The following is a 16,168-nucleotide window of genomic DNA, read 5'->3' on the forward strand; positions in this document are numbered from 1 at the left end:
TGCTGTTTCTTTATTCACAGTAGTAAAACCTAGTGATATTTAGGCCATGTACAGTATATAAGATTAGACGTATACTGTAGGTTTTCGTTTGGACACTGACGTTATGTGAAGTCTACAAGTTGGTCACACATTTAGGCAGGTCACCAATTCCATCTTTAACACTGCCATGCCATCCTGGAGGAGGCGAGGATGCAGAAACGAGGTTATTGGAACATGGCTACAGAACCTCGTCTAGACACCGCAGCCCTTACAGTACCCACACGCCACACCGTAATAATAACCCTTTCCTCTGTCTCCTTTTATTTGTTAATTTATTTCTTTACTTTCTCCTCCTACAGTTGTTCCAGTCCTCAGGGAGGTCTCCGGGTCGCGACGGTCAGCGAGGAGGAGCCAAAGTAGTGATCGGCAAACCAGGAAGTTATCGCCGCCACTCGCTCATATCTGAACCTGTGATCGGAGGTCACCGTTACTGGCAGGGTCAAGGCCTGGACACCGGACAGTTGCCCAGGGACACGCGTTCCGGGCGGTCTCCACGGAGACACAGCCCGGGCAACAGGAGTACTGGCCACGCCTCTCCACAGCCACCGGCCAATCAGACGGGCGTCCTTGGCGTTTCGTTTTCCAAACTAGCCAATCTGAAACACCTTAAGGCGCGCGCGTTGGGAGGCGGGTCGCAGAAGAAAGCACCTCAGTCTAAAAAGGATGCCAGTTAGTTTAGGTCACTGTTTCTCAATGTCAGGTATGGGAACCACCAGCGGTCCAAATGGCTCCTGAGTCCTTAGATGTCTGTTAGTCTGAGAGTGTACAAATGGAACCAAATAGTCCATTGTACACTCTCAGAGGTTCCATTAGAACAGGTCTGTGGTTCCCGTGGGCCTGACGTTGAGAACCAGTGGATTAGGTCACCTGTGGGCCAGCGAGGGAACACTGTGTTGGTGTAAAGTTACTGAACATTCAGGACGTGTTGAATAGTTCTTTAGCGTGGAGTCGACTCTGTCTCCACAACATGTTCGTCAGTTCTAGCTTTTGGACTTTGGAGGCTCGGTGCACACAAGCTAATGAACTGGATTGTTTGATGATATGACACAGACCCATCAGGGTCTCATTTAATATTACTGTTTGAATGCAAAGGATCGATCGACTGCCTAGTTAATGTTTACATTGATTATTCAACATAACAATTGCGAACAATGAAAGGGAGACGTGTGTACGAAGACCTGACATGGGTTAACATAATCACAAAACAGGCTTAATGCCAGGAATGTCTGTGACTGCAGACCACTTTGATATTATTTTATTTCATTCTGTGTAGATAATGATGTCAGCCCTGACCCAGTGGTTATTTGGTTATCTGGCTCTGATTAGTTTCAGGGTTGCGGGCACCACTGTGATTGGCTACTGGCATTGAGGTGGCGGGAACATGGTGAATACTTTTATCAGATTGTAACAAACCGCAGCTCCATGTTGACGACCATGGCAGACGTACTGTTTCCTTGTTTAAAATATGTATATTATTATGAAGCATCATAGTACAGTGCATTTTTCATAGGTCATTTCAGACACACATGCTTCTCTTTCTGCTTTTTAAGAAATAAATTACTGGACAAACATTAACAATGTTTAAACATTGTTGTGGGACCTAACGTGAATGTTGTAAATAAAAGAGAACATTGAATGTTGTAACTAAAGCCCTCTGATCTTCTATCCTTTTAAGCTTCTCTTAGCATTTCAGTTTGTACAAATTCCTGTTGAAAGTGTTTGCACAACAGTATTCCATAAGTCATTTTGACAGGATCTGCATACCAACATTTGGCCTCAGGCCTCCAGCCAGTGGTATTTCGTAGACTAACTATGATGGAATATGTTCTTCGACTACCTTTTTTCACTGACAAAAACAAAATAAAAACTGAACAATGATGTCTAAAACAAAATGTATTGACAATTTTGTCAACAAATAAAAACTAGATTAAAATGGGAGGGACTAGTGGAGAAGAGATCGAGTAGAACTGGATTGTGCTTGGGTGTTCTGACAATATCCGATCTACAAGCTCACTAGCCTGGTTAATAAACCAGACTAATATCGCACGGACCGCGGGATATTAGTCTGGGGAGGCTCAGCTTGGATTTCATTTCCAGGGAAACATTTTCTCTTTAACGCAATTGGTCAGAGCTACTGTCAGTCAAACGTCTCAAGCATTGAAAGTCACTGTACCAAAGCCCGCCCATATTGCATACCGTGTCCCGATTGGCCGCCCACATTCTCTGGTGTAGGAAATGGGCGTACAATTGAGCCTCTCCAGACTGAAATCCGCCGGCAGGCAATTTATTTTTGCCAACGGCTGATTCGGTCTGGTTTATTAACCAGGCTACAAGCTCACAACATGTCGTGCTGTGACACGTGAGGTTGCAGATCGACAACATGCAACCAAGTGTAAAATCTGCCATTACGACGACGCCATCAAGGCCTGCCAAAATAAAAGCTTTGCCGGCAAATTGTTGATTTACTCGACTAAAACTTTTCAGATGACCAAAATAGACATTTCATTCAAAATAAAACAAAATGTGCCTTCAAAATGAACACTGGCCAATGGTTAAACAAAACGCCTGCAGTCTCCCATGGCTAGCCTGAATGTGGACAGCAATTCTGTGTGTATGTGTGTATGTGTGTACCTGGTCGGTGCACCAGTACCAGGTGGCCAGTATGGTGAGTCCGAGGGTCATGCCAGGCCAGGGCAGGTCTCCGGTGGTGGCATCTCTGAACAGGTGCATGGCGTCCTCACGCGGCAGGTGGCAGGTGCTGTTGGGAATGGTCTTATTGGGCACCGCCTTGCTATACATCTTCTCCAGGTTACTGTAGCCACCGATCTCGTTAAAGGCTGTAAACCATGCACGCACGAACGCACGCACACACACACACACACACACACACACACACACACACACACAATTAGAGACAATAATTGTCTATAATTACAATTATATCCTCAAATTATTAATCGTGTATTTATGTGTATGCATATGCCATACCAGTAATGGTAAGAATAATTGCTCCGATAATCATGACAAAAGTCTGCAGAGTATCCGTGTAGATTACAGCAGCAAGGCCCCCTGAAGAAAGAGCGAGAAGGAGGGAGGGAGGGAGTGAGAGACATGCTGGAGATGTGAGGACATTTAAAACAAAGCACTACACATACACGGTATAATACAAGCAGTGCCACGATGATATCAGCTCGCCCTGCATTGCCATGGGGTTATTGAGCCGAAAAGACTTTAAGTTTTTCGATGCCCAGCCTTGTGTGTCTGTGTGTACCCCACAGAGATGATTTGATTGGCTGAGGGCTTAAAAGTATAGATAAACAGTGATGATGTATGAATGATGCATAAGAGCGCCCTTCACTTCACACAAGTGTGGTTTATTTTTCTTTCCTCACGGCTGGGTTATATCACAGTACATTATCCTCCTCCCCTACCTCTCTCTCTCACTGAGTGAGACGTAGTGGATGTACGTATATGGGCATGTGACATCAACACACAACAGAAACCGTTAACAAAGAATCACATACTTATGCAGACATCAGGTACGTCCGTATTCGTTCAAAATCCAACTGCCGTTTTGCGCTGGCATCGGGCTGTGGGCAGATCCATATTTGGAATCCGCACTGACGACGGAAAATGTATCTTCCCACAATGATATTCTATTAGTGTTGTAGCAGTAGCTAACCAGACTATGGTCATGCCTCGTGACATCACGTGCATGATGTCATCAATATTAAGCCGGGAGCCCATATATGGAGATCCCTGATGTCATCAATATTGGCCAGCAATTCTACATCTCACCTCAAACCTCAAACCCTTAGATCTCCATATATGGAGCTGACCTGTTCTGACATTCCATACAGTATGTTGATCCTTCCCCATCCATCCTTCCTCTTCGATGTCTCCCTTTTGACTGATACCTGTCCATTTAAACTGTAGACGATCCTGCCCCAAAGTTATTAGTGCAGCCAAGCCTGGCAGCCGGCGAAAACTAGAGTTCTCAACAGGCCAGAAAATTAAGGCCCGGCCCTACCTGCATGGGTACCCTGTACAGAATTCATTCCATATGTTGATCTGACCCCCCATGCCAAAGCGCCAGTGCTCGCCCAGCAGTTTGCTGTCACCCAGGCGGATGCGTGCACGTGACCTGGGTCACTTCTCGCCCTCAGTCGTCTTACTGGTACTTATTCTGTATAAACTGGTTACCTGTGACATCATGTGTGTCAATACATCATCATCGTACTGTACTTAGCGAGCTGCTCGAGGGAAATTGCAACCACACTTACAATTTCCCCAGAATTGCGAATTGTCTAGTTAAAGATCATGATCATGCACAAAAGACTGGCTTCCTAGACCAGTCCTTTCTCCATGCCCTGACAGGGCAAATAGTCCCCTAAGCCAAATCTCCTGAGATGTTTTTCTTTGACACCTCTTCTTAAAACAGTTTCCGTGCCAGGAATGGATTACTCCAGGTTAATGTCGCTGCCAACCCCGCTAATACCGCCTTTTGTTTTATGTGTTTAATCCGCCGTAATGTAATAAATAAAAAGAAAATCCGTCTTCGCCGCGGAGAAAGAGAGTAGATGCATTTGTTTTGATGACGAAACCGGAAATCGTCACATGCTGTGGGCTGCTAGGGCTTCTGGGAAATTGAGGCCAATGCAAACGAATGGGGTTCAACGCCTCATGGAGGAGGGTCCTGTGCTGCGTCTTCCGGGTGTACCAAGATGGCGGGTGGTGCGATCGTTCATAACAAACGGAGGAAGCTTTTTTCGCTCGATTTTCGCGGATTAAAAGCCCAAATAATTCAGCGTATGCTCTAAAGGTAATACAACAATCTCGGCAGTGAAGGGGGGTTGATTAAAATGCGGGTTAAGCGTGTAAAACAGTCAAACTGTTAAATTGTGATAAATATGAACAGGCTATACTATCTGGCTTAGGAGGACGCCCCTGCCATGCATAGTCCACCATGGGAGGTTCGACAGGCCCAAAGCCTAGCAGGACGTCTATGAAATAATATCTAAAAGGTATAATAATGTGTGTGCATCTGTACAGTACCTGCTATGGTGTAGAGAGCAGTGACCACCAACATGAGAACAGTGGACAGGTAGAGGTTCCAGCCCAGACAGACCTGGACAAACAGTGCTCCAGAATACAAGTCAGTCTGGAACAAAACACAACACTTCCGTTGTCACTGTGACGATGTTGACGGGAAAACAGTATTCTGTGTTATGATACAGTAGCTATGGGGAATTTCACCAAAACGGAGCTGTGTTCTATTGAGTATTCTATTGAGAAGTAAAAAATAACTAGAATATATTCCTTAATTATTAACAGTCTGCAAATAGTACAGTGGTACAATTATACAATGATGCTAAATAAAGTATAACACAAAAAAGCCCTAAGGGCTTGTTTCCATCCTGGAAAACGAGTGGATTCCGCTTCAGTACACGTAGTGAATGAAGAGGAATTGAATGCACGTTTTCCAAGAGGGAATCCCTGCCAGAGAAGAAAATGCACTTGAATTTGCAATTGAAAATACTACTACAGTCTATGTTCTACCTCTCTATAGGGGAGGGAAACCACCTCCAACGGTAACCGGAACGAACACCCCAAATATTGTAATATTGTATATTGTAATAACATTACAATGTTATTCAAATAATGTATGTGTAATGTTGTTCTATTTTTGTACTTGCCACTTTACTTAAATATGAACTTGACAGTTGTCTCTTAAACCAAAAATGTTGTTCTATTTTTGTACTATCCTTCCTACATCTGTGTATTTATAGTCTGTATATTTATAGTCTCAATGCACATTAACTTTCATCTGGATAATTCCTCACTTGTAGGTTCCACTTGAAAAATATGTATGAACTAATGATTGCTGGCTGTGTGACATTGGTTAACTAAGGGCCTGCCCCCTGCACCATGTGTGCACTTAAGCCTTACTGTGTTGCCCCCTCGGGATATGACCTGACGAAGATGTAACTTACACATCGAAACGTTGTCACTTTTTACTTACACCCTGTTATAATAAACTAAGGGCCTAAATCGTCTGAGCTGCTCCAGTGCCTTCTTGTTCGCATGTTATCTGTCCTGCTTCTGTCTCCCTTCTACGTTATTCAAATAATGTTTTAATTCATTAAATTAAGTTCCGGATTGCAGATTTAAAATGGTGAGCGTTATGTTATGTGTGTGTATGTGTGGCGGGTCTTACCGATATCTTGGTGAAGACAGACAGCATCAGCGAGAGAACAGACAGATAGGTACGGATCCTCTCTCCACCAAAGCGTCGTCCCAGGTACTCTGGCATGGTGACGATCTGAGTACATTTCACCACAGACAAACAATTAGTGACAAACCACACCGTATACCAGTCTGCAGATTAAAATGCTTCATATTACCTTACATGCCTTAATCTGTGTGTCGATATATTTGCACACTTTACTTTGTATAAATTTTTTTTATTGCACACAAAAGCATGGAGTATGCGATGACCTGTTTGTGAACCACAGTTGGGCAACCTTGCAACCTAAGCGTTACATTGTAACATGAGAGTGTCTGAACTCCAGCTTGTTTCCTGGTGTACTAATCAGCTGATTGTGATTTGGGAGGGAAAAAAACCTCTCCTCCTGTCATAGTGTTCTATGTACTGGTATTTTGTAATACAGTGGGGCTGCCATTGTTATTGCAAGGGTGTGTGTGTGTGTGTGTGTGTGTGTGTGTGTGTGTGTGTGTGTGTGTGTGTGTGTGTGTGTGTGTGTGTGTGTGTGTGTGTGTGTGCACGTGCGGGAACAAGTGCCTGTTCATGGTGTGACACCCTATTGTGGAATTTCCTATAGGCGGGGAATGATTGAGTGAGAGTGTTGCTTGGCACTTTAGATCTACATGATGAACTAGCCTTAACAAGTAGACACACACCCCAGTGCGTGCGTGTGTGTGCATGTGTGCATGTGTGTGTGTGTGTGTGTGTGTGTGTGTGTGTGTGTGTGTGTGTGTGTGTGTGTGTGTGTGTGTGAGACCAACCCCTGAGGACACATAGACAGGAACAAACACCCAGGCCAGTGCCAGTAAGACGTAGGTAGCCTGAGAGAAGGACAGAAATTCCACCAATCAGTTACTGCTGGGTTCAGGCTAAGCATTCTAATTGACCAGACTTGCACTACATAAAGTATACAGTATATGCTTATGAACTCAACTATACAAAAATCTAAAATCCCTGTCAAATATAATATTATGTCATTACAATGACTCATTTATAGTATATAAATTACCTCATGGCTGTAAATAGCTATAATGCTTTTATACGCCTGCACGCCAGTGTTGCGCAGGGGGAAATGAGGGAGATACTGTTCAAACCATAAAATGGTTTAAAGTGCTTTGCCAGCTGTTGGGAGAATGTTGGTTCAACACACAAGTCTCTCCCAACAGCGTTAAACACACCCAAAATGAACATGAACCAGCTCTGTTTACCCATAATCAAAAGGTCTGCACCACTGTACCACTGTCAATCCTGAAACGTTACTGTTGCCTCTGTGTACTGTTAATATTAAGATCATTTTAGAGACACAGCAATGAAACACAACCACGTGTTATTATCTTCAGTTGTGTTTTGACTGTTTACCATCAAAGTAGTGAAAAGCACATATAATGTAGCTGTACAGTAATTATTCTTTGGGAACACTAGCGCAACAGAAGCATGTTGAACTTGAATCCTTAGTTGAATTGTGATTCAACTACATGTCCTGTAACAAACCTTTTATGAAGCAATGTGGCTGCCCTCTGCTGCTTGCTACTTATATTACAACTGTTCACGCCACAGATAACTTGAACCAATCATGTCTCAATCATTTCAGAAGTCAGGTGTATTGTTTCATTGTAACACTGTAGTTAATTTGAAATGATATGTAGTTACCTGAAATGGTAAAGGATAATGTTGTATGTGTTATTCTAGTCATTTTATTCTTGTCTGCCATTTTCACATTTGCATAAAAAAAAAGACAGTTAAACCAGGTTAATGTGTAAGCAGCCTAGCCTGGCTGCATTCCACACATTTCTGTCAATACAATGCTGTGTCACAGAGGAAGAGCTGTTGACATCCTGTAATTACACATAATCATTACAGATTACACACAAGAGAGCGTATGTGTGTGTGTGTGTGTGTGTGTGTGTGTGCTCACGTTCCATTCGAACCCTGCCACAGCAATGCCTCCAGCAGCTCCAGTCCCAGCCAACCCGATGAACAGACCTGAGCCCTCTGAGCTTGCAAACAGAGATGCCCCGATCTGTACACGTGCACGCACGCACACGCACGCACGCACGCACGCACGCACGCACACACACACACACACACACACACACACACACACACACACACACACACACACACACACACACACACACACACACACACACACACACACACACACACATTGAAAGACGACAATGCACCTTGACCTTTACAATATGATATATTATTCACTGACAGGCACACACTCACACTCACTCACTCACCGGCCACCAGGCCATGTCCCGTCCGGCCAGGAAGTATCCACTCAATGTGTTCCTGCTCACCCTGCATGATGACTGAAAGGGAAGAGTCACACACACACACACACACACACACACACACACACACACACACAAATCCTCAGTGTTCATTTAACTCCAAGAGTGTCACTCTTTCAGTTAAATTAGCACTAATGTGCATTACTGCACCAATGAGTCTTACCCAGATGCCGACAGCGAGGTTGAGTAGAAAGTAAGTTGCTATGACGATAATGTCAGAGACACTGAAGGACTGGGACAGGGCGTAGAAGGTGGCCGTGGAATTATAACTAGACATCCTCAGCTGATACACAGGTGCAGTACCCACCCACCGGTTAAAAGCTTTACCCGCAGGCACTTTGAAGATCCCAAAAGCTCACAATTTGTTTGTTAAATCACCTTGTCCTGATCACACATGCACAGACTTCTGTTGGTTCTACCCGTTAAGCCTAAGTGTACACAGAACAACAAATTAGTACAGACGGATGTAATCTAGCAAACCCAGAGATGCACTTTTTTAACAACCAAGAATGATAGAAATATCTAGACTCCAGACTCCAAAATCTGTCTCTCTACCAAGCTCTGCACGCTACTCCGCAACAGACTGCTGCAACACGGCTGGCGGTCCCAGAAGCCCTGAGAAGTATCGCTATCCCTGAAGCCCCCCGAAACAACTGACAGCGGACACACTTAAACTTTCAAGACGCACACACTGAGACACATGGATCAGCCCTTAATGAAAGACCCTCCGTGGTGGAACGGTTCACGCCAGCTGACCTCACTGCTGAGCGACGCTGTGAGGCGTGGAGGAGGTGTGCGTGTGTGTGTTGAGGACAGTCCTTTCCTTGAAGTGATGATTAAACACATCAGCTTAATGTGGGACCTGCAACGCTGACACACACACTCTGCTAGGTGATAATGGAGTGTGTGTGAGTACAACAGATGCTAATATGGACCGGAGTCCACATCCATGCGTGTGTCTGTGTGACACGCACCCACCCACGCACGCGCGCACACACACACACACACACACACACACACACACACACACACACACACACACACACACACACACACACACACACACACACACACACACACACACACACACACACACACACACACACACACACACACACACACACACACACACACACACAAATTGTCAATCATTGGTGCTGACCACTTTCTAATCATTAGCACCTGTACACATAAACACCCATTTCATTGGAGTGTACAGGAAGGAGTCAGTCAGAGAGATCTGTGAGTGTGTATGACAACATCAACACTTTTTGATCAGTAGCCACTTTATGATCCGTCACCCTGAGAATGGCTTAATACATTAAATACACTTAATGCATTTCATTGGGAGACAATTCATTTGCATGTTCTCCCCGTGTCCCCTAGGGTAGGTACCCTCACAAAAACATGCAGTAATCCTGGTCTCTAAACTGCCTCCCCCTGGCCAGCCGGGACGCCTGATGGAGGGGAAAGGAACTGGTTGGAATAACGTGCTCCTTCCACGCGCTACGTCCAACCAGGGAAACTCCCCCCTGTCAGGTGTAAAGGAGCAACTTGGACACTCAAGCATGAAGGAAGCATGAGTTAAGTCCGTTGCTCTCCCTAGGTTGGCGGAGGGTGTGTAGAGCCCAGGATCACATCACAGGATGATTGACACAGGGGTGAAAAATGTGTTACAAAATCGTGGGACAAAAAATATAATTAGGGAGACAATTCAAAATTAAGTGCATTTGTGTGAGTGTGTGTGTGTGTGTATATGTGTGTGTGTGTGTGTGTGTGTGTGTGATTAATGGTGATGTGTGTGACGTCATAGTGTCTCCGGCCATCTGCTCCCTATAGCAGACAAACACTGGCCACGCTAGGTTGTCAGTGGCACAGTGTTATTTTCACATCAGGTAGCACTAATGCACACACACACACACACACACACACACACACACACACACACACACACACACACACACACACACACACACACACACACACACACACACACACACACACACACACACACACACACACACACACTTTGACTTGTTCACTTGACATTTTCTTTGTTTTTCAAAGATACCCTTTTTAATATATGCTCTATTGCCCTGTGCACCTGTCACTAGCCTTCTGAGGTGTGCATAAGCTTTTTGCTAAAAAATCTAAGTGAGAACAGCAGGTTAAACTTAAAGGAACTCATTGAACCCCCAGCCCCCACCCACTTCCTCTGCTCTGGTACATCAAACACACTCAAAACCACAAAAACAAAACTCCTCACCATGCTGGGGCCTTCTGCTCAGCTGCTCCTCGGCTGTGGAATGCCCTCCCCGACCACCTGAGAGCACCACAGTCCGTAGATGCTTTTAAAAAGGGACTAAAGACCTTCCTTTATAGCAAGGCATTTGCCTAGTTGGACTTCTAAGATGCCCTGTGTACTTCTTTTAACCTTTTAGCTGCTTAGTTGTCCACAGAATGTTTGAATTGTTCTTATTTTTTTCTTTTAAAATATTTCTGCTTAAGTGCGTTATAAATTTATTATTATTATAAACGATATTGTTGAGGTTCCGTGCGAATAAGGTGTTTAAGGGGGTTGCTGTAAAAGTGTTGGGTTAGAAAGTAAAAACCCTAGTCTATATTCCAATAGTAATCATTGCTTGAGTGGTTATTCAGTAACAAAATCCAGTTCCAATTTTGTCTGTCATTTATTTGTTTCATCGCGTCCATTTTCACTTGTTTATCCTTTATGAGTTCCATCGCCTGATTGGATTAAATTGGTAGCCCGAACTAAAATGTTTTGGCTGAAGAGCTGGAGAGACCCCTGTTATTGAACAAACACAAGATAGCAATGATGATTCCTATTGAAATATAGAGCTATTTAAAGGAACAACGCCATGGTTTTTCATTGACTGTTTTAATTTATTTAATATATTTGTATGATTCTTTAGTCTTTGTATTTGTGTTTGTGTTTAACACAAAGACCAAAAATTGTCCATTCATTGTCAATGGGATTTAATGTTTGTGAAATTGAGCAATTAATGAAATCCTATTAAAATTAAGCGTGTTAAGTTCTACATTGTACCATCATTGTACCATCCTTGCAAAACAATTGCATCCAAAATGCAATTGTTTTGCATTTTAGCTGTATTGTTTGTATTTGTAATAGGTCAGTGGTTCCCAAAGTGCAGGGGTCGGAGGACCCTCAGGGGTCCTTGAGGGAGTTCCAGGGGGTCCCCAGCTAAATGATAGTTTGAAACCAAATGGACGTCTAGGTCTAACTCTGAGATTTAAATTAACATTGATTTTACAGTATAAATTGGCAGAGATAGAGATGCCATTAAATTAGCTAGTTTCTCCCCCCCCCCCCCACCCTTTTTTTTTTACCTCTATGATGATTTTTTATTTTGCTATATAGAGTATATTTGTACGTCTAATTGTTATGATGAATTGAACATGGTATGGGCCCTATTGTAAACAAGTGTAATATGGTGTCGTCCACAGTTAACTACGGAACAAGGCACAAGTAAAGTACTGTAGTGTTCTTTCAATAATTTCCGTATACCTAGTAGGCCTATTACTGTACAAAAAAGATTAAAAAAATAATCATACCCGTGACTGTGAAGTGAGGGGCGCTAACATCATCTGTTGACTGTTCATCTCATTCCGGTCTATCTCCCAATCACAATTTGCGTCCTCACTTCTGCCTTCAATCTTTGTGTTTTCGTAATGTAAAACACAATACAAACAATACTAAAAATGACCATTATTGTCATTTCATGTTTGTGTTGGGACAATGACGTAAAATTGTCCCAGCACAATTCCATGGCATTCAATGTTTGTGTTTACACGCACCCCTCAAAACTGGACATAAACATGACAATGGACCCAATTGTTAGTAAGTAGGAGGCTCGTATGGCTTCTATTACCAATCAGAACTTAACATAGAGTATATATCAGAACGACATTCCAAAACGTGAAGAGGTGGGGCTTGCAGGCAGCGTCTAGTGAGCTAATCTAGTGAGCTAATTTAAGACTTCCGGTGGACGATCTCTTCAAAATAAGAGTACCCTCTAGAGTATTGAAAAAAAGTTTAATTTGCACATTAAAACTACAAATTAAGCATTTAAATGATGCTACATGATGCTATAAGACACACATTATGTTTCTGTGTAAGAATAAGTAATTAAATCCTTATAATAATAATAATAAAGTTATCTAAATGGATAAATGCTATTCACTGGAGTGCATGGACTTTATAAAGTGGACACTGGACAAAAGACGGCTCCGCAAGGCAACTATCTGGACATACCCACGCGTTCGGGGAGATGTCCTATACCACACCCCACTCTCCGCTAAGCGGGAGAGGTGTAAAATTCACAGCAGCAGACCTTCTACTGGGGTCAAGGCTGACAAAAAGTACCGTTTCCGGACCCAGAATGGACACTGGACAAAAGACGGCTCCGCGAGACAACTATCTGGACATACCCACGCGTTCGGGGAGATGTCCTGTACCACACCCCACTCTCCGCTAAGCGGGAGAGGTGTAAAATTCACAGCAGCAGACCTTCTACTGGGGTCAATGCTGACAAAAAGTACCGTTTCCGGACCCAGAATGGACACTGGACAAAGAGGCCTCCGCGAGGCAACTATCTGGACATACCCACACGTTCGGGGAGATGTCCTCTACCACACCACACTCTCCGCTAAGCGGGAGAGGTGTAAAATTCACAGCAGCAGACCTTCTACTGGGGTCAATGCTGACAAAAAGTACCGTTTCCGGACCCAGAATGGACACTGGACAAAGAGGCCTCCGCGAGGCAACTATCTGGACATACCCACACGTTCGGGGAGATGTCCTCTACCACACCACACTCTCCGCTAAGCGGGAGAGGTGTAAAATTCACAGCAGCAGACCTTCTACTGGGGTCAAGGCTGACAAAAAGTACCGTTTCCGGACCCAGAATGGACACTGGACAAAAGACGGCTCCGCGAGGCAACTATCTGGACATACCCACGCGTTCGGGGAGATGTCCTGTACCACACCCCACTCTCCGCAAAGCGGGAGAGGTGTAAAATTCACAGCAGCAGACCTTCTACTGGGGTCAATGCTGACAAAAAGTACCGTTTCCGGACCCAGAATGGACACTGGACAAAGAGGCCTCCGCGAGGCAACTATCTGGACATACCCACACGTTCGGGGAGATGTCCTCTACCACACCACACTCTCCGCTAAGCGGGAGAGGTGTAAAATTCACAGCAGCAGACCTTCTACTGGGGTCAAGGCTGACAAAAAGTACCGTTTCCGGACCCAGAATGGACACTGGACAAAAGACGGCTCCGCGAGGCAACTATCTGGACATACCCACGCGTTCGGGGAGATGTCCTGTACCACACCCCACTCTCCGCTAAGCGGGAGAGGTGTAAAATTCACAGCAGCAGACCTTCTACTGTGGTCAACGCTGAAAAAAGTACCGTTTCCGGACCCAGAATGGACACTGGACAAAGAGGCCTCCGCGAGGCAACTATCTGGACATACCCACACGTTCGGGGAGATGTCCTCTACCACACCACACTCTCCGCTAAGCGGGAGAGGTGTAAAATTCACAGCAGCAGACCTTCTACTGGGGTCAATGCTGACAAAAAGTACCGTTTCCGGACCCAGAATGGACACTGGACAAAGAGGCCTCCGCGAGGCAACTATCTGGACATACCCACACGTTCGGGGAGATGTCCTCTACCACACCACACTCTCCGCTAAGCGGGAGAGGTGTAAAATTCACAGCAGCAGACCTTCTACTGGGGTCAAGGCTGACAAAAAGTACCGTTTCCGGACCCAGAATGGACACTGGACAAAAGACGGCTCCGCGAGGCAACTATCTGGACATACCCACGCGTTCGGGGAGATGTCCTGTACCACACCCCACTCTCCGCTAAGCGGGAGAGGTGTAAAATTCACAGCAGCAGACCTTCTACTGTGGTCAACGCTGAAAAAAGTACCGTTTCCGGACCCAGAATGGACACTGGACAAAGAGGCCTCCGCGAGGCAACTATCTGGACATACCCACGCGTTCGGGGAGATGTCCTCTACCACACCACACTCTCCGCTAAGCGGGAGAGGTGTAAAATCCACAGCAGCAGACCTTCTACTGGGGTCAACGCTCAAAAAAGTGCTGTGCCTTGGGGCATTGACATGAAATCACTTTCTCTACGCAAGCTAAGTCAGGTCAAGGAGTTACCTCTAGCTTTGGAATGGGTGTCACTTGTGTGCGTTGATTGCATCTGTCTGTGCATTTATGCATTTGTTTGTCCTGACGAAACTTGATTATTTCTCGACTGTTTATTTTCTCGTATGACACGACATAGAAACTACTTGTGACTACTGTCTTTGTGTGCTGTCGAGCGGATGTTCTTTGCATCAAAGGTATAGCCTGCTGTGTCATTCGATTCATTTGTCCAGATATGCCATTTATGATCTTTAAGGATGTACAATGACGCATATGGTGGCCTGTCGAAAAATACACACATACTGGTCAAAGCATACTCATTTTGGTGGTACAGACAGGATAAATTGAACGTTTTTGGAATTTTTGTGCCAGCTCTTAACAGGAGAAGTAAGGTCTGTGGGCTGTTAATTACTTCATATGTTGATAAGCTCTTTTCCTGCTGACATGTTTCACATTGTTCAGATTGAGCAGGTAATATTTGTGCAATAGTGTCTAAGATGCCTTTTTGTGACACGTCAAGTGGCTGCACTATGAATTGTGACATGTTCTTTGTAGATGGTAAGGCCTTGTCACCACATTGAGTACAACTATACAGACTAAGACTTTTCAGGCAAAGCAGGTCATCTCCAAGGAAAGGAGACCGAAGTGTGTATTCTACAAAGCTGTTTAATATGGTGCATTCTTCTGTCCTAGAACATTTCTGAGACACTAATGACACTGATGTGTTGGCTAGATTGAATTTCTCAAGTTTCCGTCTAAATGTTGAGTCCTGCGCTGCTGCTTCTTCAAGCCGTGTGTGACATTTTTTGATAGCAGATGTCTGTTGTAGAAATGTTAGAATTGGTAATGGTATAGCTTCACACATATTGTCATTTAGACTTTCATTGCATAAAACCACATCATCATCATCTTCTTCCAAATTGTCCTCCGTTATTGTTCTGTTAATTGCTTTCAACTGTCCAGGCACAGAATGTACAGATGTCTGTATGTTTTGCTTGAACAACTGTGTGGACACCACACATACTCAACCAAACTACTAGTTTGTGTATAAAATCTAATGGGTCATTGTGCATTCCTAAGGCCAAGTAAGATGCTATTCACTAGTTGTTGAGTGACACCACAGATTGTTTTGCAATCAAATGTGTGACCTGGATTTTGAAAAAACGCTTGAATGAGAGCTGCTAAATTCCCCGGCATAGATGACAACTGAACCATCGAAGTAGGTGTCAATGGTTTCAATTTATCTTGTACTACTTGTAGATGCAGTATACCCACGCGTTCGGGGAGATGTCCTGTACCACACCCCACTCTCCGCTAAGTGGGAGAGGTGTAAAATTCACGGCAGCAGACCT

At 44.4% G+C, this 16,168-nt stretch overlaps 2 protein-coding genes across 4 annotated transcripts in view; one reads left to right on the top strand and one right to left on the bottom strand.

Annotated features, from left to right (window-relative positions):
• The window catches only part of slc5a10 (solute carrier family 5 member 10), a 29,720-nt gene extending 21,137 nt beyond the window's left edge, over nucleotides 1-8,583 (bottom strand). The window contains exons 1-6 of the mRNA XM_083765806.1: nucleotides 8,554-8,583; nucleotides 8,220-8,324; nucleotides 7,066-7,125; nucleotides 6,257-6,361; nucleotides 5,095-5,200; nucleotides 2,671-2,876 (exon numbers count right to left, since the gene is read on the bottom strand). Coding sequence (XP_083621932.1) covers nucleotides 2,671-2,876; nucleotides 5,095-5,200; nucleotides 6,257-6,361; nucleotides 7,066-7,125; nucleotides 8,220-8,324; nucleotides 8,554-8,568 — 597 coding nt within the window. The 5' untranslated portion in view covers nucleotides 8,569-8,583. The remainder of the gene's footprint in view (nucleotides 1-2,670; nucleotides 2,877-5,094; nucleotides 5,201-6,256; nucleotides 6,362-7,065; nucleotides 7,126-8,219; nucleotides 8,325-8,553) is intronic.
• The window catches only part of fam83gb (family with sequence similarity 83 member Gb), a 106,703-nt gene that overhangs the window by 11,669 nt on the left and 78,866 nt on the right, over nucleotides 1-16,168 (top strand). Inside the window, exon 5 of one of the 3 annotated variants that reach the window (XM_083765792.1) lies at nucleotides 339-1,892. The exons of 1 other annotated variant lie outside the window; for it this stretch is intronic. In XM_083765792.1, the coding sequence (XP_083621918.1) occupies nucleotides 339-713 (375 nt within the window). In that variant the 3' untranslated portion in view covers nucleotides 714-1,892. Of the gene's footprint in view, nucleotides 1-338; nucleotides 1,893-16,168 lie in introns of those variants that run through there. One more of the 3 variants, XM_083765793.1, reaches the window with a different exon arrangement.

This window comes from Protomyctophum parallelum, assembly GCF_964188405.1.
Source record: "Protomyctophum parallelum genome assembly, chromosome: 5".
NCBI lineage: Eukaryota > Metazoa > Chordata > Actinopteri > Myctophiformes > Myctophidae > Protomyctophum > Protomyctophum parallelum.